Source organism: Salminus brasiliensis, chromosome 16, assembly GCF_030463535.1.
Source record: "Salminus brasiliensis chromosome 16, fSalBra1.hap2, whole genome shotgun sequence".
Lineage (NCBI taxonomy): Eukaryota > Metazoa > Chordata > Actinopteri > Characiformes > Bryconidae > Salminus > Salminus brasiliensis.
Window position 1 is genome coordinate 28,026,782 of NC_132893.1, and position 24,562 is coordinate 28,051,343.

The 24,562-nt window shown below is 39.9% G+C and overlaps 3 protein-coding genes and 1 non-coding gene across 10 annotated transcripts; 1 reads left to right on the forward strand and 3 right to left on the reverse strand.

Moving 5' to 3' along the window:
* Window positions 1–1,564: 1,564 nt before the first annotated feature.
* On the reverse strand, window positions 1,565–1,636 carry trnam-cau (transfer RNA methionine (anticodon CAU)). Its single transcript has one exon. It is a non-coding gene; the product is annotated as a tRNA-Met (tRNA).
* Window positions 1,637–3,469: 1,833 nt separating this feature from the next.
* mat2al (methionine adenosyltransferase II, alpha-like) lies at window positions 3,470–14,500 on the reverse strand. Of its 3 annotated transcripts, none has more exons than XM_072659412.1 (9): window positions 14,301–14,500; window positions 10,421–10,498; window positions 9,993–10,115; window positions 9,146–9,258; window positions 5,674–5,817; window positions 5,046–5,264; window positions 4,690–4,872; window positions 4,248–4,381; window positions 3,470–4,092 (listed from the first exon to the last, which is right to left on the reverse strand). In XM_072659412.1, exons 2-9 carry the CDS (start codon window positions 10,491–10,493, stop codon window positions 3,990–3,992), a joined length of 1,092 nt encoding a protein of 363 aa, XP_072515513.1. In that variant the 5' UTR covers window positions 10,494–10,498; window positions 14,301–14,500; the 3' UTR covers window positions 3,470–3,989. The 3 variants fall into 3 exon arrangements, with proteins under 3 accessions (XP_072515513.1, XP_072515511.1, XP_072515512.1); XM_072659410.1 differs by having other exon boundaries at window positions 10,807–14,500; XM_072659411.1 differs by having other exon boundaries at window positions 10,734–14,500.
* On the forward strand, window positions 14,409–17,015 carry LOC140537166 (vesicle-associated membrane protein 8). The gene is made up of 3 exons (XM_072659418.1): window positions 14,409–14,601; window positions 15,780–15,941; window positions 16,151–17,015. Exons 1-3 carry the CDS (start codon window positions 14,599–14,601, stop codon window positions 16,292–16,294), a joined length of 309 nt encoding a protein of 102 aa, XP_072515519.1. The 5' UTR covers window positions 14,409–14,598; the 3' UTR covers window positions 16,295–17,015.
* Window positions 16,731–24,395, reverse strand: hnrnpd (heterogeneous nuclear ribonucleoprotein D). 5 transcript variants are annotated; one of them, XR_011977644.1, is made up of 8 exons: window positions 23,760–24,395; window positions 21,595–21,763; window positions 21,042–21,203; window positions 20,793–20,924; window positions 19,908–20,001; window positions 19,567–19,722; window positions 18,320–18,847; window positions 16,731–17,540 (listed from the first exon to the last, which is right to left on the reverse strand). XR_011977644.1 is itself a non-coding variant. In XM_072659416.1 (8 exons), exons 1-7 carry the CDS (start codon window positions 23,918–23,920, stop codon window positions 18,780–18,782), a joined length of 942 nt encoding a protein of 313 aa, XP_072515517.1. In that variant the 5' UTR covers window positions 23,921–24,395; the 3' UTR covers window positions 16,731–17,540; window positions 18,753–18,779. The 5 variants fall into 5 exon arrangements, 4 of the variants coding, with proteins under 4 accessions (XP_072515517.1, XP_072515516.1, XP_072515515.1 ...); XM_072659416.1 differs by having other exon boundaries at window positions 18,753–18,847; XM_072659415.1 differs by having other exon boundaries at window positions 16,731–18,421; window positions 18,753–18,847.
* Between the last annotated feature and the right edge of the window lie 167 nt (window positions 24,396–24,562).

Sequence of the window (24,562 nt, forward strand, 5' to 3'; positions counted from 1 at the left end):
ACAATTCTGGATATTTGATGCTGCAACAATGTGGATCTAGCAGAGTGGCAGTTAATTAAAACACTTGATTTTGGGTATGTAGTGTTCTGAAATCCACCTTTTCCTGGTGAGCCCCAGTGGCCTAATGGATGAGGCACTGGCCTCCTAAGCCAGGGATTGTGTATTCGAGTCCCATCTGGGGTGTAATACAAGCAGAGTGGTGCAGCGGAAGCGTGCTGGGCCCATAACCCAGCGGTTGATGGATCGAAAGCATCCTCTGCTAGACATTGTATCTTTTTCGAGACCATTGTGTTGGACATGACATTTTTTCTTCAAAACTTTACTTCAATTTCACATCTGCCTTAGAATTGCAAACTCCAACAATTCTCGTTATTTTATGCTGCCACTATGTGGATCTAGCAGAGTGGCAGTTAATTAAAACACTTGATTTTGGGTATGCAGTGATCTGAAATCCACTTTTACCTGGCCAGCCCCAGTGGCCTAATGGATGAGGCACTGGCCTCCTAAGCCAGGGATTGTGGGTTTGGGTCACGTTTGGGATGTTCGGTATGCAGACTGGCGCAGCGGTAGCATGCTGGGCCTATAACCTAGAGGTCGATGGATCAAAACCATCCTCTGCCAGTCATTGTCTCTTTTTTGGGACCATTGTGTTGGACATGACATTTTTTCTTCAAAACTTGACTTCAATTTCACATCTGCCTCAGCATTGCAAGCTCCAACCATTCTGGATATTTGATGCTGCCACAATGTGGATGTAGCAGAGTGGCAGTTAATTAAAACAATTTATTTTGGGTATGTAGTGTTCTGAAATCCGCCGTTTCCTAGCCAGCACCAGTGGCCTAAAGGATAAGGCACTGGCCTTTTAACCAAGGGATTGTTGGTTTGAGTCCCATCTAGGGTTAGTTAATAGCAGAGTGGTGCAGCGGAAGTGTGTTGGGCCCATAACCCAGAGGATGATGGATCGAAACCATCTTCTGCTAGACTTTTCGTTTTCAGGACCATTATCTTGGACATGACATTTTTTCTTCAAAACTTGACTTCAATTTCACATCTGCCTCAGCATTGCAAGCTCCAACAATTCTGGATATTTGATGCTGCCACAATGTGGATCTAGCAGAGTGGCAGTTAATTAAAACACTTGATTTTGGGTATGTAGTGTTAAGACATCCATTCCTTTCTGGCCAGCCCCAGTGGCCTAATGGATAAGGCACTGGCCTCCTAAACCAGGGATTGTGGGTTTGAGCACTGTCTGGGGTGTACCATTAGCAGAGTGGCGCAGCGGAAGTGTGCTGGGCCCATAACACAGAGGTCTGCAGCTTTGTTTCTTTTTTGGGACAACTGTGGGTGTATATTGTGTTTAAAATGTAACTTTTTTTGAGTAAAAATTGCTTGATTTGAACCCTTAATCTCTGCTTTAGAAGCCCAGTGTCTCATCCATGAAGTCACTGGTGCTCAAACACGAGGTAAACATTTCATAATTACGTACAGTCAGAGATTAAATGACGTTCAAAATTGCACACTGAATTACTGTAGTTATAACTGTGACTACAATAAAGAACACGTTTAGCAGAGGATGGTTTCGATCCATCGACCTCTGGGTTATGGGCCCAGCACGCTTCCGCTGCGCCACTCTGCTGATGCCATACTATGCGTTGGACGCCGTGTAACTCAGTGAGACCACCCAAAAAGCCTGACCATGCTCTTGTTCTCGATCACACAGACAATCTGCTGAGAGACAAGCAAAGTATGAAGTGCGGTTCGGATTTGTTAGGATCAATTTCAGCGTGACAATTTTTACAACATCCTCATACCGCCTGCTCAGCCTCCGCTGCACGCTTAAGCGATGTAAGCAGTCGCTTACGCTCCGCGGCCACTAGGGGGCCCTACTAACGTCCGAATTACTGCTCGACCATCATGTCCTTTATAGATGCTAAAATGACGGGAAAGGGAGACTGCTTAATCCCGTATGTTTGAGTACTGATCTACACCTCATCTGCAGAGTGTTTTTGTCTTACATAACCCTGTATTTATTTTTCTCTTGGTAGCCAATCAAGAGAATTAGAGGAGAATGTGCCGTTCAGCCATCCAATCACAGCAGGGCTTTATCTTTAGAGACCCTCCCACATCACTTACATTTAAGACATTTAGCTGACTTCTTAGACAGTCTTCTCCAGAGCCACTCAAATAAAAAAAACAACAACCCATGACTAGTTTATATCGGCTAGGGTCCAAAAGAGACCTCTAAGCTTAGATCCTACTAAACACAAAAGACAGTGTGCAGACCACGATACTCAGCACACACTACACTCTGCCTAAGTAGTCTTGGAAGACAGGGGTCTTCAGTCTGCGACTCTGCCACCACAGTCTGGAGGTCTGCTTGTCTTCGGTAGATCTCACAGGATGGTGGGTTAAGCCGAGCCATACTTGAAGCTGGAAGGGCTTTTGGTACAGATCGGCTTTTGACCACTGCCATCAAGTACAGAGGGGCTGGTCCATTCTTGGCTTTGCAGGCCAGGGTCAGGGTTTGAATCTGATTGGCTGCAGCTACAGGAAGCCAGTGAAGTTAGGCTACAAAGCTGAACTTATCAACTTAGCATTAAACAACAAAACCTGAAGAACATCTATAGAACTAGAACTTTGCATGATACATAAAAGGGTTACAGATGTTTTTAACAGTATGTAATGTTACCACTCATAAGTTTGAACTCTCTCTTTCATAAAATCTCTCTAATCTACTTCCTTTACAGCTGTACATCAGTCTATCCAAACTCCTGAACACTTCTTCAGTTTCTTCGTTCTTTTCTCGCCCGTATGTGAGAGAGGTCGGCTGCCCATGCCTGCCCACTGGATCCTGTCATGCTATATCACCCCCCCATACACATACACACACCTCCCCGCCATAACATTTTCCTGTGCTTCTCCTAACTCCCTGTGTTTTTCCCCTCCTTTCGGTTTTCTCTCTCTTTCACATGTACTGAGATACAGCCCAGTTCCAACTGTTGCATCCTGGTACCGCCTGACCTGGCTCTCCACTACTCTGCTGCCCGCTGTGCTGCTCTGGGGCCTTGCATTGATTCATCCTCACCTCACTGCATGACTCTGCTTCTGACTGTTTATCTGCAAGGACTTTATTATCTCACTCACGGGTTCATCTTGTGTAGCTTGACGCCAAATTTGCCATTTTTTTCTTAATTCAGTTTAGTTTTCTTGTTGTTTTTATTCCTGTTTTGATTTTTATTGTTATTATCCGGTGTCGACCAGAGGAGGATAGAAGTTCCCCTTTTGAGTCTTGGCTCCTCTCAAGGTTTCTTCCTCTCGACCCAAAGGATTTTTTCCATGCCACTGTTGCCACTAGCTTGCCCAAAAGAGGCTCGGACCCGGATCTCCGTAAAGCTGTTGTGACAACATTCATTATGAAAAACGCAATACGAATACATTTGAACTGAATAAAATGAAATTTTGTTCTTTTACTGTACACTCAAGCCAAAAAATATGTAGGAATATTTATTTGTGTCCAACATTTTTCTAATTATGTGATTAAAGTCTCTACAATGCTGAACAATGGCAAACACAATGTATTGCTCCAAAAAAAAAAAATAGTAGAGAAATAGAAAGAAATTGTTTGATTTTAAACTTAGTTTAAAGTCAGATCGGTCAGCATTTTGCAGAAATGTCACAAAAAAATAAATGTAATTAAAATATATTTATAGATATGAATTAGTAGTATTTAACAAATTACAAAAATATAAATTCAGAAATAACTGACCCAGGTGTTTCTGTAATGTTAAGGGAGAGAGTTGTGAGGGACAATCACAAAAACGCTGAATAAAGAGGAAAGGATCCTGAAATCAAGGTTAAATTATTTTCTCCAAACAACTGCATTCACCTCCTGCTCTAAAACCAAGAAGTCCCTCACATTTCTGCTCTGTTATGTAGATTGATGTGCAATTAAGCAAACAGATTAAATTCTGCTCTTGTTTAGTGAACCACTAAATAACCAGTTCCTTTGGCTTCTCCCAGGGAAATTCTGCTCTTCCGAAATGTCCATAGCTGGCAGTTTTCTGGTAGATGGGACTCTTCAGACCAAGCTCTCTGCAAAAAAATCAGTGATTTCAACAACACTGTCACTGGCCTACAGCCTGGTCCAGGGAGCTCTTTATGCTTCTTTGAATTCTGTACCTTAGAATTACACACTCAGAAACGTCTTGATGAATAACTTGGTTTGGCTTTGACTTTCTTCTACTTACTTGACGATCACCCCTGGCCGTAGGTCAAAATTCTTCTGAACAATTTCCAAAAGTTCATCCTCATCTCTTGTTGATGTGCCATAATGAAAAACTGAGATGGACAAGGGATGGCTTATGCCAATGGCATAGGAGATCTGTTAAAATGAAGACACAGTCACTTCAACTGATATACTGTCAAAAAACACAGTTAACATGCACCTCACACTCTGGGCATTGAAGAAGGCTATCTTAACTAGCTTACCACAAAGAAAACTACAATTTCCACGCCTCTCCATAATTAATCAAGTGTTCTTCTCTCTGCCCAGAATTTGACGTTGATATGAAGTTCTGAAGCTGAATTTAACATTAGGATGTTCAAATAAGTACCTTATTATGGTATTAAATTAAACTCTTTTGTGTGACAGATCAACTTTATGCTCAAACCAGTCCATAGTGGTCTTACCTGCACCAACACTCTTCTGCATAGTTTAGCTTTGACAAGGGATTTGGCCACCCAGCGGGCTGCGTAGGCTCCAGAACGGTCCACTTTGGAGTAATCCTTACCAGAGAAGGCCCCGCCTCCATGGCCTCCCCAGCCACCATATGTGTCCACAATGATTTTTCTGCCAGTAAGACCTGCATCTCCCTATTCATGAAGACATATCTGAATTACACATACAAATCTAAGGTGTCGAAAACTATTAGTGGATCTTGTAAATCTAGAAACTCAAACCTATCCAGGACCTTCTACTGAAAGCACAATGCAAATGGCCTGATACTGATGTTATTTACGACAATGACAACAGTTTGCTCATTTACTTGTGGACCACCAATAAGGAACTTTCCACTAGGCAGCAGGTGATAGATGGTCCTGTCATCCAGGTACTTTGCTGGAATGACTGTCTTCACCACTTTCTCCATGAGATTCTTCCGGATTTCAGACAGTGTGATGTCAGGTGTATGCTGAACTGAGATGACCACTGTGTGGACTCGGATAGGCTCCATAGCACCCATGTTATCACGGTATTCCACCGTAACCTGTCAAGAAGGAAACAATTGATTTTACCACATTGGGCTGCAGCGATGTTTTCATGGCATGAAAATTGATGGTTACCATATTGTATACATATGTTTATTTCTGGTATAAAAATACAACCAGTTTCTTACTATTTTCCGGTCAGTAATTTCCAGTCATTACCAGAGATTACACTATAATGAAAATAATCATTAGCTAGATATGGAAAAGTTCAATAGTTCATAGTAGTCTTATTAATCTATTTATTTATCTATCAAAAGGGAGAATTTTTATATATACTTTTATTAATACATTAAAAAACATTTTTTCTATAGTAATGCATTTGTTCAATCAAAACAAATCATTCATTTAATGGCCATTATACCTGATAATAATAATAATAAGAAGAAGAAGAAGAAGAAATCATTTTACCTGGGATTTACAGTCAGGTAGTATCCATGGACACTGCCCATTCCTTGACAGCTCTTTCATCTTGTAATTAAGCTTATGGGCCAAAAGGATGGTCAGCGGCATGCACTCCTCTGTCTCATCTGTCGCATAGCCAAACATGAAACCCTGCAGAAATATCTTATCCAATCAGAACATGGAACTATAGTGGTACACAAAGTAAACTAAAAAAAACTTTTTTTTAGGTTAAACAAACCCTTTTAGCATTTTTAGTTTCTCATAGATCTTTCCCACCCAACTAGGATTACAGGAGAATCTCTTGAAAATCTACCCAAGACACCCAAGCCTCCTCACAGAAGACATGTGATTTTCTTCTAGGATTTTCTGATCTTTGATTGAATGCATCTTAATCCCTCCAAATGCAGCAGGTGTCCAATAGTCTCAGAGCATCACCGGGCCACTGCCATGCTTCACTCTAGGCAGGGTTTTCTTTTCAATGTATGCTTCATTCCTCCTCCTTCAGACACTGAATAATAACAATGAACCATTTATATTAGCAGTGTTGAGCTATTTAAATGAATCTTGTTGGATTGCTTTATTGCAAACAGCTGAAAATTAGCAATTTTGACTGCAACTGTAACTCAAGCATCATACTTCAGCTTTAAGAACTGTTTTCTTTTTAATGTGCGGTGAAGCACCTTAGGGATTTCTAGAACACCATATAAGCCTTAATTAAGTTATTAAGAACCCTAGAATTTTCTGATGTTCCTTAAAGTCCTCTTTTGTTCTAGCAGGCTTCTTAAGTAATCAATAGGTTTGATTATGGAATAACAAATGACTGCATTTGAACAATGCAATCTACAGTAAGTCAGGTAGGTACACAACACAAACTAAAATGTAACAGTTTCAAAATATTCAAATAAAACTGCTCTTTGAGCTCTACGGCTGCAGCTCTTCTCACAACCCAGGATGAAAAAGGTGAAAAATTATTTCCATCTATTGCTTCTTTTCGTCCAAAGGACAGTAGTAGCAATTTCTCATATTACATATGTGTTACATGTATTAACTACACTGCCAACAATCTACTTTTATTAAAAGCTAGCGAATTAAATAAGAAAGAAGAGGTATAACCAGGGACGCTATACATGAGGAGACCGGCCACTGGTTGAAATATGAATAGGAGTTCTCATAACCCTTAACATGGCATCGATTTACAGATAAAGCTCTGCCTTTCAACAAAATGGGCCAATCAGCTTGCCCGCCTACCCCCAATGCAAGCAAAGTAGTCAGAACAATGGCAATTTTATTTAAATACTATATAAGAGCATTTTGGTCTCCCTCAATTCATAGAAGTAGAACCATGGTGCAGAGCCACAGAAAGGTGAACTATATTACATTAGTTAAGTTGCCTTTTAACATTATTTACCACGAAAGCTTTAACTTGTCATAACTGTTACATGAGAACCTTAAAGGATGCTAATCTCAGCAGGCGCTACTCTTGGCACATTGTAGCTGCAAGGCCGCAAAAACACACTGCAGGTCTTGTAGTCAAAACCTAGAAGCACAATAGATTCCAAGGTTAGTTCGGACCAATGTTTAATTGCGGCCCTGCAAGCATTAATGAGCCAGATACAGATGTCTGCAGTTTTAAATAGATCATTTTTTATTTATTATATATTTTCATATTATTCTTACTATGTTATGTCATCTTCAATGCACACGGCACACTGTGCAGAAGTCTGCTCAAAGTTTATAGTTATCTGATTGCTGCGTTGGCAATTTCTGCCACAGACATTGTGTAATTTGTACTAGAACGTAAATCTATTAGTTAATGAAGTGTTTTAACAGCACGGACAGGATCCCACACAAACCACAGTAATAAGACTTATTCTGTGAAAGCAGACTCAGAGCTTCTGGCTGGTGAAGGTTTTGCTGAACAACTTGCTTGTATACACACTGTGTATATCCATAATAATGAACACTGTGTATATATATATATATATATATATATATATATATATATATATATATATATATATATATATATATAGCTGCTGTCCAACAGAAAACATGTTTTTAGATTTCTCCATTATTTGAACCCTGTAGCTGCTCTGTACACTGTGTATATTTACATTTTACATTTACATTTAAGGCATTTAGCAGACACTCTTCTCCAGAGCAACTTACAAAAGTGCTTTGCTATTTACCCAAGAAAAACCTCAGCTAGTTTGAATAGATTAATAATTCAAAGATTCCTCTAAGTTTAGAGACTACTAAGCACAAGTCAGTAAGGAGACCACTCTGCTATTCGCCCAAGTATTCTCGGAAGAGGTGGGTCTTCAGTCTGCGTTTGAAGACAGCGAGCGACTCTGCTGTTCGGGGAAGGGGGGGAAGCTCGTTCCACCACTTTGGTGCAGGACAGAAAAAAGCCTGGACGCTTGTCTTCTGTGGATTTTGAGGGATGGCGGGTCGAGCCGTACTTGAAGCTCGAAGAGCTCTTGGTGCGGATCAGCTTTTGACCATTACCATCAAGTACGGAGGGGCTGGTCCATTCTTGGCTTTGTAGGCCAACGTTAAGGTTTTGAATCTGATGCGGGCAGCAGCTACTAGAAGCCAGTGAAGAGAACGCAGCAGTGGAGTGACATGGCTGAACTTAGAAACATTGAAGACGACCCGACCCGCTGCATTCTGGAGAAGTTGCAGGGGCCTGATGGTGCGCAGAGGGAGACCAGCCAGAAGAGAGTTGCAGTAGTCAAGTCTTAACTTTATTAACTGTGTAAATAAATCTGATGAATAGACCAATAGAAATGCTTAACATTTAACATGAATAATAAACAACATTTTTGCCTCCTGTAAAGTCTCCATTTTGGAGATGCATGTTTTTCATTGGACAGCGATGATACACTGTATATTGTGGAAATATCTTTATGTATCATGATAATAGTTTTCCCCCACATTGATCACTCCTACTACAGCTAATGTCCAATTTCACAAGTCAGTGTTTATTCAATATGAAACCATTGTAAAAAATTATGCTTAAACTCTTGTATGCATGTAATTAAGCCATATATATATAATTAATGAAATATATAGCATATATGTTCATTACAATGTTCTGTATTTAGTGTATGAATATATGTATGTATGTACTTGTGTTAATAAAATGCTTTTTTATTAATTAATACCTATGTTTCTCTATTTAAATATTATTTTAATTAGTGTATGGACAATGGAATAAACACAACATCAATAAACAATTCTTAAATTATTGCAACTGTAGTGTGCTGTCCTTAATACGCTTCGAAGGACCTAGCAGGTTTAGGTTTGTTTCCACAAGAACTTTTGAAACTGTGTGAAGTTCCTCTGAGATAGAACCCCTAATGGTGGCCTTGAGTATGCTTTAATTTTTACTGGAATGTCTGGTACATATATGGACTACCTAAATGCTTGGTCCTTAGTCCACAGGTCACCAGTGCAAATCCTCAGAGAAACTAACCTGATCACCAGCGCCAATGTTCTCTTCATCTCTGCCTTCAAAGACACAGTCGCTAATCTCCACGCACTGTGGCTGTAAGGCCACAAGCACATTGCAGGTCTTGTAGTCGAAACCTAGAAGGACAGCAGACACTGAAGTTAATATGGACCAAATCTAGGCCATATCTGGCATTTACTTGTGGCCCTAATGGTAAATCTAGTGGTTGAGTGGTGCAGTAGATACTCCCCTGTCACTGCTGTAAAAGACAGCTGTATTATTGTGTACATATATTATGAGAACAATTACTCCTATTATATAATTTTTATTGCAATTATTATTATTAATATTGATTCCTACTACTGTTACAGTGTTTAATTGTGCTGTTTCTGTATATAGTGTATTGCATTTTATATTCACATGTCTGCTTAAAAAAATACAGTGCAAGAAATAGTTAATCTAGTTCATCTAGTTAAGAAAGTCACATATACAGCAAATCACACAAGATCTACACAATTACTTTAACATAAAGGTAAAGGTGCACGTATTTGTCACTGTACAGCGAAATGTGTCCTCCGCATTTAACCCATCTGGTAGTGAACACACACTCACACACACACATGTGTTAGGGGCAGTGAGTACACACACACACACCCAGAGTGGTGGGCAGCCAACTCCAGCGCCCGGGGAGCAGAGAGGGTAAAGGGCCTTGCTCAAGGACCCAACAGTGGCAACTTGCCGAGCCCGGGAATCGAACCCACAACCCTGTTATCGATATCCCGGCGCTCTAACCGCTGAGACACCACTGCCCCTGACCCTGACCTAGTAGTTTTAATACGTTTTTTCCATCATTTTCAAAACACTTTCCTACCCTTGGACGAGTCGTCATATCCGATATTCCTCACAGTGTCTCTGACCACTTTCTGAAGATCCACTATTGCTCTTGATGTCACCTCTCCACACAGCAGGACCATACCTGTCTTAGCCACACACTCTGTTCCAGAAAACATGGTGGTAAGCCTTCCTATATGAACCACTCAAATACATACATACACAAAATAATATCACAGCTAAAACAAATCACTGACACCAATTTCATATGCATAATCACATGTGGGTTCTGGTTTTCTGCACAAACATTAACCGTGGATCTGGACCACATGTTCCTTACAATGGAGGATTTCTCTCTAGACCAGGGTTGGGCTTCATCCTGGTCTAGGATGAAGCCCACCCTATGAAAGGTGACCAGTCTAGAAGAAACACCATTATTAATTGGTGACTGTTTTTTTAAGCACATACCACATGCCACTTTGGAATCAGGGTCTTGAGAAAGATATGCATCCAGGATGGCATCACTTATTTGGTCACACATTTTATCTGTAAGTGAGAAAATCAGCAAGACAATGTAACTTTACAGCTGCTCTGCTCCTCTTATCTACACACCATTACATAATGACTGGCGTGGAAGTGCCTTTCGTGTTCACATGTTCACACGTGTTGTATACTACACCAGCACTGTCTAATAGTCAATCATGCGGAGTTTGGCTGTTAATAACACGAACTCCTGTGACTTTTAATTTTCCAGTAACTTTAGATAACTAACGTAGCTCGCCTCTGCAGCCGATTTACGCCCAGAACCCCATTCACGTCTGCGGCCTGCGCTCATGAGAAAAGCGGAGCCTCACCGGAGTGTCCTTCTCCAACCGATTCCGAAGTGAAGAGGAAAGTCTTTCCGGGTTTGCTGTAACCGGCATTGTTCATGATGAGATTAGCAGAGACCACGACGACAGAAACAAGTTGGGGACCCTCTCAGCTCTGATGGAGCGTATCTACGGAGTAAGCGTAAGGAGCTGGTCTAACTGTAGTGGATATGCAGTGGGCGTGGCTTCGTTTGACGTCGTTTCCATGGTCACCTATATAACGGCGAGGCCAGGCTGACCCTTTTACCCCCACTTAGTGAACCCACCACCGAGGACAGAGGGGTCTGCTTTTAACGGGCTGGCTGGTTGTGGATAAGAAGAGTGACATAGAGCTTGTTGGTGTGCATTTAATTTGCATTTAGTCAAATTTTATTATTTTAATAATATATACAAAAATATAAAGTTGTGAAAATGAATGGATGTGAATGTTGGCTACTAATGTTAGTGATCAGGCCACATAAACTGTAATAAGACTGCATTCAAAACCACATAACTTATTACTTATTATACAATACACAATATACTAGTACTCTTAAATTGTTCCTTTGTTTATTAAACCATTTCTTTAGTTTAATAAATTGTTTTCTTAACCGTTCCTATAAAAGCGTCCCCTCTAAACTGAGGAAACAAAAAGTAAAGGACTGTAAAATTAATTAAAATGTATTAAATTAATGGAATGGTTCATTTAAAGTCAAGCAGTTTTAGCCTAAAGTCACACCAGCCATACTCAATAAAAAAAAATCTAATTACAATCTTTTTTTTTTTTACTAATAGAAACCTTCATTTCAGAGATGAACAACAAAATCACAACATATCGCTGCTGTACAATGAAAAACGTGTACCTCAATTTTTGTCCATTTTCACTTTTCTCCATGGTTTGAACCCTGTAGCTGCTCTGTACACTGTGTACATCATTCTGGATGAATGGACCAGTAGAAATACTCTAAATTGCTTGGAATAAACCTTTATTTTACATCGACATCCATTTAAAGTTAACACCATTTTTGCCTTCTTCTGTAAAGTCACCATTTTGGAGATACAGCAACGATGTATTTTTGACTAATCATATGTTACCATTGATTTACGAGGAATTCTACTCTTCCTTATCCCAGATTACATTTTAACTAGTAAAATTGTAATTCCAGATATCTACGACGTAAATCATACTACGTAAAAAGTCCACATTCACATATCCATAAATTGATTCTGATTAATTACAGAATGCTAATTCAAGATATCTCAATATAGATAGTCAAAATTACATTAAGGATATGTCGTCTTGGTAATATGACTAGGCCGAATGGCTTTCTTAATCTGTAGATCTGATAGTACTAGTAAACATTTCATAGCTGATATTTGTGAGAGTGAGAGTTTCTACTAAAAACTGCATTACAGAGATCTCAAATTTGTTACGGCTTGTATCAGTGGTGTGATTTTGGGGTTAAACAAATTGCCATAGTTTTTCCATCTTGATTATTTAAGGGCTCTGTACATTAAACTAGTAATTCATTTCCAGTCAGTTTTTACAGACAAATATGTTTGAGTATAAATACAAAAACACATAAATCCAGCAGTCAGAAATCAGAATGAACGGACGAATACAGCAGTGCAGTAGTTTATAATGCTTTATAATGTCACGGTGGCCATTTTTAATGCATGTAGGCCTAATTATGGTCTGATTGTTCTGATGTTTTCTAGGAATCTACAAATTCCTATCTGTAAGAATAATAAAGTAGTCTCCACCCCTTTTTAATAAAGTGCCAGCCCCCGTCAAGCTGTTCTTATTAGTCTCAGACTAAGCCCATAGTATACTCCTGTATAGTAAGAGGCCCTAGTGCTTAAAGATAAGGGAAGGTGATTTTCAAGCTAGGCCTTTTTATTACATTGATACAGAACTAAGATGTTATCTGTTGATCACTAAAACCATAATCTTCATTTTAAATCTGAAAAACTGCTTAAATAACTTACAGGAGGGATTCAGTACAGAAGATCAGTTCTGAGAGCATGGTGAGTGTACTTTCACACTTCCACATTAATCTAGAAAAGTAGCATATTAAGTATAAAGGTGAACACCCGCAAGCCTGTGACTAAAATGCCACTGTTGGGCCCTTGTGCCAGGCCCCTAACCTGTGCTCCAGAGGTGCTGTAGTGTAGCATGGCTGACCACAGCTTTCTAACTTGGGATTTACAAAGAGATATTTTTGTTGTACTTTACAAGTGAATATGACAATAAAGTCCAGCACAGTGGTGCCACAGGTAGTGTGTGTGTTGCACAGCTCTAGGGGCCTGGGGTTGTGGGTCTAATATTTGCTCCAGTTGCTGCCTGTGTGGAGTTTGCTGTGTTGTCCGTGTGGGTCTCCTTTGGGTACTTAATTTTCCTCCCTCTTTCCTAGAACACATGATAGATGAACTGGCTGTGCTTAAAGCCCCCCTGGGTGTGAGTGTGTGACTGAATGGTTGTGTGTGGTACCCTTTGATGGACTGATGCCATGATTATGGGAAGTTATATAAATGTCCAAATGTTTGCTGACACCCCTTCTAATAAATGCACTGAGCTATTTTAAACTGCACCTACTGCTGACACAACTGTGCAAATACACACACACACAGCTTGTCACTGTAGGGAAGTATTGCCAATTGGAGCAGATAAACATGAACCTATTGGCACAGTGCCTAAAGACATGGGTTTGAGGGATATAAAGCCCCCCAGCATTGAGCTGTGGAGCAGTGGAAGAACTGTGTTCTCTGGAATGATGGATGGTGCTTCATCCGATACCTTTGGGATGAGCTGAGGAGTTGAGGATGAGCTGGGGTGGTGATCATCCAACATCCTGACCTCACTTAGTTGCTGAATGCAATCAAATCCAATGAAATGGGAAGGTCTCCCAATACTTTTGGCCATATAGTGTACATCTGTGTGCCAGTATTGTCTTAATCTGTCTGTTAATCTGCCAGTTTTAGACATTAACTAAATGCCATCTTCTGTCACAAGATGGCATTACTTATATCTGTGTAACGAGCCCAGCGAGGAGCAAGTAAGGCCCACGAATTCCTCAATATGGTGATAAACTTTCCATGTGACTTTGCAGCAACATTGACTAATAACTGCTTTCTTGGCCAGTAAGCACTAACCGTTGTGCAACATCCTGAATTCGAGAAAGAAGAGTCATTTTTATTGAGTAGATGCTTAAATCTCCCTTAAAAAATACTGTTGTTCAAATGTTCTCATAAAAAGAGATTTTTGTAAGTACTAGCCTACTCGGATACTGAGCACTTGTATTCACAGCTGAAAAACACTTTACCCTGGTTATGCACCGCCACACTAAGAAGCTTAAGACACCTTAAAAACAAGTGGCGAGTGACCTCATTTTATTTATTACTTTCCAGCCCTGCAGTACCTTTGTAACCACTCCTCAGATAAGACCAGCGGCCTTTGCCCAGCTATTTCAGTACAGTGCAGATCTACCTCAGGTGCTTACCCAGCAGATGGTAGGTCCAGCCAAAGTGACGGGGTTGTTACAAACCAATAGGAAGCCTCCAGTTATCCGGCTGTGGTTAATGTTGAACAAGCTGACTGGGAGGGGCAGCCTGGTGTGCAAATGAGTTCTGAAGCTTTCCTGCCTGTTTAATCAGGCGCATGTTGAAACTCGCAGCAGCCTCGGATAGACGGTTTGTATGCTGTATTCTGTTAGGAAATGATAGAGAGTTGGGTATGAATTATAGGCTTTCGATTTAGAGATCTTTTGAGAAGATAAAAGGCATCTGGACAATACCAACATGGTAAGTGAAATCTATCTCTCGTACTGTTTGTTTGGTGACTGTACAGTTATTTGCTTAAGGTTAAAACCAACCTGTCAGCTCTGTTGACAGTACAGGTGGCTAAAGGCAGAGAGGCATAAAATAACCACAAAGGGGGAACAAAGTCTGAACAGAGTCTGAGAAAAGGTTCATAAAACTAGGGTTTGAGAGTGCTGACAATCAGAAAAGCCGTGAAGCGGTAGCTCTCTTGACATATGGCTGTTCATGAGGAAGTTGATGATTCGCAGCGGAGGGAAGTGAAGGCTTAATGTCAGCAAGGTGTCAGTAAAGGAATGCCACAGTTTGCAAAAAAACAAGGACAATTCTGCTGGTCAAGGCAGTTAAATGGCATGTTACACAATGAGCGTAAATTTTAGTGGGGTTCGTATTATGCTGACTGCTGGTGATGTGAAACTTTCTGTATCAGAACTTCGGCATCATAATGTGATTAAAGTCACTGACAGCTCAAAACAGCATGAAATTACTGGCTGAAGTTACATCTGTCTGACTAAAATCAAGCATTTCAATATGAACCAGTTCTCCAGGCCTAAATTAAGCCTAGGCCTAGACTGAATAGGATTTTAACAGTGAAACATTGGTCAAAGCATGTTTATTAAGCAAATGCCACAGAAGAACAACTTTTGCTTTCATGAAGAACACTGAGCCTTATTTACCAATCGTTCTTCAACCTTAAAATTTAATCTTATGCAATTTTCTACAAAGATCTGCCATTCACCAGTGCTTTCTTATCATAGATTTGTTCAGTTTATGAGAACAAGAGGATCCATCGTTATAAGAGCAGAGCTGTGAGCGATTCTGCACTTTTTTAGGAAGACATTGGTGAATGAGGCTCCATTTAGTTTTTAATAGAGGTGCGTATGAGTGTGAAGAACCTTTTACATGTCTAAAGAAGCATCACACAAGGCTCTTTACCAATGTTAAGCTTCTTCATACTCACATATCTCTAGTAAAACAAGGTTCCAGTAAAGAAAATAAAAGTAGCTATTCTATGGCATAACTCAAAAAACCCTTTGTAGCTCCTTTACTTTTGAGTGTAGGCTCAATGGAAGCCAACCGTAAGTGAAGAATAACAGAACCGACATCATTTTGAGAGCATGTTTGTCATGAGAGCATGTCTTTTGTTTGCATTCTCTGTGTAGGCTGACAACAGCACACAACCCCAGGCACCAAGCAAGCTCAATGAAGTACAGCACCAGGTCAATGAAGTCAAAGTTATCATCAAAGACAACATTAATAAAGTGCTGGAGAGGGGAGAGAGGTTAGATGACCTGATTGGAAAAACAGATGATCTGCAGGCAACTGTGAGTTACCCACATTATAATTACTTTCACTGAAAGGAAAATACACTTTATCTGCACTAGAATATTGAGAGTGAAGCAATATACCGCTTGTTAAACGTTGGCTCCATTGGTGGTCCCTCACAGTGATCAGTGGAAAGTGTTTATCATAGACTGTCACATTATGGTCACTTACATCATTTCTCTTCTTTAATGTATGCACTCTCTACCAGGCTGACTCTTTTCAAAGGACGTCCACGAGGGTTTCCAGAAAGTTCTGGTGGAAGAATATGAAAATGATGATTATAATCGGAGTGGTAGTGCTCATCATTGTTGTGCTGATCATTCTTCTGGCAACAGGAGTCATTCCCACATAATATAATCACCCTTTCCTGTTTCCTTTGAAAGGACGACGCAGGCAGCAGCTTATATTTATATGTTCTTGTTGTTGTTGTTGTTTTTTTTCATAGGTTTTAATTTTTAATTTTTTTGGTTTTCACATTTTTACAATTTCACATAAAATGAAACATGATGTACATATAAAATAGTTAGTTTCTGTAAAAAAAAAAGTGTACATACATCCACTCCAGCTCAAAGACTGTAGTTTGAGACTGAGCACTGTGAGTTCATATTACTTTTATCTTGCAGATAAATCAAACCATCAAACACTACAAAACTGAAGATTACAACGCTGAAGTTAATTGTTACCTATAGCTTCCTCAGGACCTTTGAAACCTTGAATAACAGCTGTAACTTGTTATTGTGGGTATTCATTCCAGTCAATTTCTAAGAAGGAAACATGGGAGCAGGAAGTTTTTGATTGTATTAGTTTTTTTTATTTTGGACTTCATTTTATACCATTTATTTTACGAAGTAAATATATTTAGATAGTGAGTTTGTATTTTTCAACGTTTCAGTCGAAATGAAAAGAAATGCAATGAAAGCTTTCTTTACTGTACCCTTCAGTGAATTTTGACAAAATGGCATGCTTGAACTGGACTGATGTGCAGCCCAGGAAATACTGACTGGCCTGTAAATACTGCTTATCGTGTAATCGACTAATGCTGATAATAAAGAGAGATTGTGGAATGCTCACAAGGAAGTAACTTAATTCACATACATTTTATTTTCAGTCCATTTCATCTCTCAATGGTTTATGTGATTCTGTAGCAAAAACATTTGCTAGGCCGATTCCAAATTAATATTAATAAACGATATCTGCACTCGATTTTAATAAACTAATAAATACTCACTGTAGAAAATTACAAATGATTTCATGAAGCAGAAGCACAACACTTTCACAAGAGAGATCTGACTAAGTTTAGAACCACAAACTCAAACAGAAGTTAGCATATAAGTTCAACACAAAACAAGAAATGTTTTTTTGACTAGGGCAAAGCGTGTTACACTGTTTTAGGGCTGTTGCTGTCGTTGTTGTTGTTGTTGTTCAGAATATCCACCTTCATCAATCATCTGGCAAAGACAAGCTCTACTGTGCATGGCCAGTAGCTGCAGTTGAAATGAAGACTCTCGTTTTTGTCCTTTCATTAACACTCCATTATAAACATTAGCCTTGACCTTATGGTATTCTCCTCCAATGTACTCTCCCAACCACACTGCCACCTGAAAGACAGGAGAGAAAAAATACTATTCAATTTTTACAAACATGCAAGAAGCAGACGTCCTCTAATATGTTCAAGAACTTCGAATTCTAAATAATCAATAAAAAAAAATGTAAAAAATACAATAACCTAGAAATCCCCTTTGAGAAAAATCGAAGTAAACTTAAGATTAAGCCCATTCACATTTAAAATGCCGTCAATTGTTTAAAAATTCACAATAACAAACATTGCATGCAATTTTCTGGTGACATCTTTTCCCCAAAGTTTTGCAACGGTTAAAAAAGAGAATTTGTTAGATGAAATTAACATTGTTTAAAAGTGCACCTTTTTCAACACTGTCAGTAGAACAACACACAATACAAGTATAAAAAAAAATTAAGCACTTCTCCGACGTAGCGGTGTCCAAGTACAAACCAGGTTTTAGCTCATGGACTACTGGCTATTACTGCTACACGAGCTATAAATAAGGAAAAGCAAGCATTACAGTTAAGATTAGAAGTGCATATATTAACACTGGAAAGTCCAGAGAAGGCTGTATCCTTTGAAAAGTAAACAGGTATTATTATTATTTTTTAAGACTGCTGTCGTATTTAACCATTACTTGAGGTGCCTGTAAAAAATGGCATTACAAAATTACAGAAATAGACTGAATTACATAAAACAGATCCAATGAGGTTTAAGGAACACAAAAAAGATGGAGAAGCTGGATGTATCCGTTATGTTTTTTTCTTTTTTTTTTTTTTTTTGACAATTCATATACAGGATGTTGGAAGACCATACCAAATGGGAGCATTCGAGAGCGTACGCCTCTCGTACCCTGTCCGCATTGAGCGGGCCTGAGAGAATCGGGAGGTCAGCTCATGGCCTGCAAGGAAGTCCCCGCTGGCAGGTACAAACAAGGTCAGAGTTAGGAGACAACATTCTTCTTTCTTTCTCTTTCGTTGTAAATCCTTATTTTCTGGTACCCATTTAGCAGTACTTTACCTGTTATTTTTTTACTGTTACAAAAGGGCAAGAAACAGCCGAAAGCCAGCTGTTATATTATTGCCAAAAGACTGAAGTCTCTATGTTACCACTACAGTAAAGCACTTCAGGGTGCTGTGAAAAACTTTAAAGAAAAACAAAAATTAAGCAAAGTACATTAAATAGGAAGGTCAATGTAGTATAGATTATTTGCTAAGGATGGCTTGTGATAAGTAATGCAATAACATACCTGTATCTACTTTTTGGAGTTTATGTACTAGTACGGCTTGTAACTGTTTTGATGGCCACCTCGCCTTGGAGATTTGCCGTAACCACTCTGCTGGTCTGCAGGTTGAGCAGAGAACAGAGAAGACAAGCACAGCTGCTGTTAAATCAGTGAAAACAGAAAGTCACGTGACAATAACTGAGGAAAAAGGAGAGATATGTGTCAATAAAAAGCTCAAGATTGCATATTTATTCTTTAATTCTCTTTTAACTTTATGCAGTTAATATATATATATATATATATATAAAAAGAATGAAATTCAAATCAATATGACAATTGTGAGAACTTACAGGATACTTACTTTAAACTGTATTCAAAAACATACTTTATTTCAGTTATACAGGGAGACAAAAATATTTAGAGTAAATTGGAGAATTTTTTTTAAAAATAGTTTATTTTGTTCTAAAAAAAATGGCCATTGGCTAGTTGGCATTTCCCCATGGCCTACAGATGTACATTTTGAACTCTTGTTGGGTCTCAAGGCACTTGTGACAAAGGAGTTTTGAAGGTAAGACATCCCTTTCCCCATCCCATATATTTCATACAATAAATATTATACATTACGTTTAAAGCAAGACTCCCCCTGCAAGACAGTCAAACACAAACACATGAACGATCTATACGTCTATGTTTAAAGCTTAAGGCATATAATGCATGCAAGTGAATTGTGCCTAGGTAAATTTAGTGCACAGCTGTCGTAATACAGGTACCAGAACAATCCATGATGCATTATTTCCTTAGAGTTTCTTTCAGTGTTTTCACAAACAGTATTACATACTGCTGTAGTCACCATATCCGTAGTAGTTGTTGTAACCCGAGTAATCATAGCCCCCGTATCCACCATAGCCTTGATTGTTGTAGCCGTAGTTTCCATAATTTCCATAACCTTGATTCCAGTAATTTCCGTAACCTTGGTTCCAATTCTGATTAGGCCCTGGAACAGAGAGTAGCAAAGAGTATGTTAAAGCACCGCCGACCTGACTGGTGACAACAACCATATAGATCACATGCAAACGATAACGCAGCTGCACGTTTGTAAAGAACGGCTTTAGAAGTATTACTTTTATTCCAGAAGTTGGTGCTACAGCTACAACACATCTACATGAAGACGGGACTCACCCCCTCTTCCCCGGGATCGGGATGGGTAGCCGCCTCTTCCACCCCACTGCTGCTGCTGGTACTGCTCCTTTGACATGGCTACCTTGATTTCACACTGTACATAAAAAAGGAATATGACACATAAGCACCACAGTTTTGTCTTAGGAACTCATTTACTCAACCACAGAAGGTGGTGTATTATTGAGAATTAGACAACTGTCCTTCTCCCAACACATGATCTACAATCTGTTTATTATTTTAATTGAATAATTTCAGCTAATCTATGCTGGGATATGGTCATATGAAAGTTTTTAAAATGTCTTGGTTTTGCTTTTCAGATATGTTAAATTCAGCTATTCCACTGGATGTTTTTATTTGTTTATGAGCTTATATTTTTCATATATCCATAAATATCCTTTACTATACTTATGTGGTTCTTTGTCTAGGAGCATACTGCTAACATCTACCATCGCATCAGACGGGATTTTCTGAGAGCACCAAGTTAATGGTGATGTACACACAGGAAACCCTTCAGTCCATATTTCAACTTAAAGCCCAAGTATAAGTACTAGTAAAGGAATCTGTAAGCCTGTTAGCTTGCTTACAAGCAAACTGTAAATCATGTTCTTTTACAGGATGTGTTTACTCTAGTTTTCAGTAATTTGGAACTGTAAAAATATGTGTATGTGTATATGTGCATTATGTAATGTTCTATCCTGCTTTCTCAGTCAAAAACTCATCCCCACTACAGACATACAAGGACTAAAACAAAAAAAGAACTTTAACTATAAAAAAAAAAAATCAGCCTGCAAAATGTGACACTATATAAAAATTAAATAATAAAGAATAAGTATATATATATATATAAAAAATAAATAAATAAATAAACCACACATTTGACTATACCTTGCTTAGGCCAATGTTATGATACTTCTTTTCCATGATCTTCTTTACTGGTTCCTCCTCTTTGAAAGTGATGAAACAGAAACCACGCCTTTTGTTCGTCTTGTTTTCCATTGGCAACTCAATCGACTCTACCTGAAACCAGGCACACCAATCCTTATTGCTTTAATAGTGAACAGTGGATGAAAATCATCACAGTTTGATCATAATGCTGAGGCTATGAACGCTATAAGGTCTGTTCTCTTCACACACCTCTCCAAATGCATTAAAGTACTCTCTGATCTTCTCCTCAGGAGTATCTGGTGAAAGGCCACCAACAAATATCTTCTTCACAGGCTCCTTGGACTTCATGGCTTTTGCTTTTTTCGGGTCAATGACTTTACCATTAAGCTTGTGTTCTTTCTGCTGAATGACCTGCAAATCAACACAAGACAGAAACATCCGTTAAGTTCCATGTCCTACAAGAACAGAGGAGACAGGAGCAGGAGAAACAGAGGTTAAGAAAGTAATAATAAAACAGTGGTTTTCAACTTCAGTCCTAGGGACTCACTGCCCTGCAGTTTCAGGTATTCCCTGCCCCAATACATCTGATTCTGCACATAAAGGGGTCCCCAATCTTATCCGCAAAGGGTTATGTGCCAGTGTGGCTAACTTTAACTGTCTTTACACAACTACTTAGTTATACAAGCTGTTCTTTTCTGTGTCCCTTTGCAAGAAAAGACTGGTGACCCCCTTTTTCCAACATGACCAAAGTATAAGCACATTCAGCTAAGCATTGAGGCTGCACTGCATAAACTGTCACTACCTTTTCCACGCTTTCAGCTTCTTTAAACAGCACGAAGCCGAAGCCCCTGGACCGGCCCGTCATTGGGTCCAGTTTTAAAGTGCAGTCTACAACCTCCCCAAACTTGGAGAAGTAGTCTTTTAGGTCTTTCTTTGTTGTGTCCCAGCTCAATCCTCCAACAAACATCTTCCTGTAGAAAGAAAAAGGTGCATATGATGATTGTTGACAAGACTGAATGATTTACTCTGTCCTGACAAGGCAGGCTTTTAAGTGATCTAGGATGTCTGAGATTCCTCCTACAAACACTCCTCCGTGTTTGTGAATACAGACACTGATTAGTTCTATAAGTCCTTATATCAGTCCTCCTGAAATGTGGAAATCGATCTGCCTTTGTGACTCCAGGTTAACGGAGGACGAGGATATGCAGATGTGCTGCGGCCATTCTGCCACTGTGCGAATGAATGGAGAGAAACACTGAATGTGTAAAACCCTGCCGGGGAAAGAAAATCAGTTCCACCAATTTCTCACCAGCTCTATCCTGTAAATTAGGGTGACCACATATTGGTTTGAGCACAGGAGATGTGCACAGGAGATGTGAAGATGGCACGGTGCAGACGGAAAGAAGCAAGAGTCAACATTAAAATTAAAATGAAAGGGAATTTAGAAATCCCATATTTTTTTATCCTTATATGGGATGTCTTATAACCATGGCTGTGTCTGAATTGTAAGAAATGCTGCCTACTCAGCCAGGCTCCTGAGGCAGGAAGGCACCCAGTCCTGTCTGAACTGAAGGTTAGTAACCTAGCCTGTTACTTTATTGGGTGAAAATGCTGATGGCTAATGACAACACAGCTAAACGCTCATATCTAGACATATCTATCAATATCAGGGCGTACTGTTCCCTTCATATTTCGGTTAACTTACAGAGACCTTCATCAGCCAGGACAGCAAGGCATCAAGTCAGCTAGGTTAACTAGCTACCTCCGGTTTCAGACACAGCCCATATAGCGCTAGCCAGCTAGCTATTGGTTTTCCACAAACTAACAATAATAAATGCACACAGGAGACGAGAGGATGGCACAGTGCAGACTGTAAAAAACGCACAAGCCTATATTCATATATTTAACTAGCTAGGTAATTTGGAAATCCTATATTTTTAGGTCCCACAAACAGGACATGCTGCGCTAGCTAATGCTAGCAAGCTATGCTAGCTAATGTAAAGAGGACTAAACAGTACAACAGTCCGTTAAAATTCACACTGGGCCGTGACGAGCAAAAGACCCACGTTTAAGCATTTCTACATCCTATTTACAGCAAAATATGTGATGAAACGTCCAAGCAATGTTGCATGTAAACGTTAGCTAGCTAGCTAGCTAGCCAATGTGAAAACAGCAGCTGCGCAGCAACGGTCGCATCTCCATCACCAAGCGCCATTACTACAGTTGTACGAAGCTTTAACGTTTTATTTTCCAAACATCGACAAGATAATGCGTTAGATTATCTAGTTTAGAGCAGCTGTGTCAAAAAATGTGGCTGGCTAGCGTTAAATCCACCGACCTAGGTTTGGTTGACCAGCTATTAGCTAGCTAGCTAGGCTAACGGCTTAGCTAGCTAAGACTGGCTGCGATCTAGCTAGCATAGCAGATAAACACCCTAGAAAGGTGATATGGGGCAAATAAAGACTTTAAATAATGTATATAGTTATATATGATCTGCTTGGGTTATAATACACAAAGTTATTAGTTTTTAAGTAGATTAATGCAGCAGAACGGCTCAGGTTAGCCTAGCTTGCAAATTGAGGTCCGGGAAGTAGGTAGCTAAAAATCCGCTCCAGGATTTTAACTGGCTGCGATCTAACAGATAAACACCCTAGAAAGGTGATATGGGGCAAATTAAGACTTTTAATAATGTAGATATGGTCTGCTTAGGTTATAATACACCTAAAGTTATTAGTTTTTAAGTAGATTAATGCAGCAGAACGGCTCAGGTTAGCCTAGCTTGCAAATTGAGGTCCGGGAAGTAAAAATCCGCTCCAGGATTTTGCTCCAACCGGCTGCGCCGCTCTGCTGCAGCAGAGCGGCGCAGCCGGTTGGAGCAAAATCCTGGAGCGGATTTTTACTTCCCGGACCTCAATTTGCAATCACTAGCAGCAGGCTTAAACTTCTTCACGGCGATCGCCCTCTTACCCTTCATCCTCCTCATTTTTACTCGCATCGATCTTAGATCCTTCAGCTTCGCCCGATCCACCATCACCACCAGAGAGTATCTGGTCTTCCATGCTCCCCTCCTCCCCGTCCTCCTCCATCTTCATCGTCGGGTCTTCCAGGCCAAACAGCTCCTCCGACATGTTTGGTGGCTTCACGGGAATCTCGCAACTAACCGAACTGATAATCTGCTGCTGCTGCTGCTGCTGGTTGAATCACAAGCAAGCGCGCAATGGACACAGATTTGCATCGATTTGCTAAGAAACGATTGCAACCCGTTGGATGGGAGATAGATAACTAACTAGCTAAGCCACGTTGGAGGGAGGATCTGCGGTCCGTCTCGCTTTTGCCAGCTGTCAACTCCTCGTTGCTGCACACCGGCGCACAAAATGGTGGCAGGAGGCGAAGGACGACTATAGCTAGCTAACGACAGCGTCACTTTAACACCAGCGGTGTTTATACACCCTTTATTTTACTCAAAATCCACTTTAGAAACATCTAATGAGCGTTTAAGAGTCAAGGGACGATCGGGTTGCCCTTAAAATATTTACTGTGAACCGTTCAAGTATTTCCCCCTTTGTAGACAAACGGATTCGAGCTAGGCTGCTTGGGATTTTATTAAAATCATGGATAGGCAGCAAACGTGGGACACCGGCTGTGTCCAAAATTGACTGTAGCTGCCTTGATGCCTCATAAGTCACTGTAGTGCAACCAATGCCTCCTGCATACTGCCAGAGTTGGCACCCACAACATGCACTGCAGAGACTGATACTGATGGGACAGGG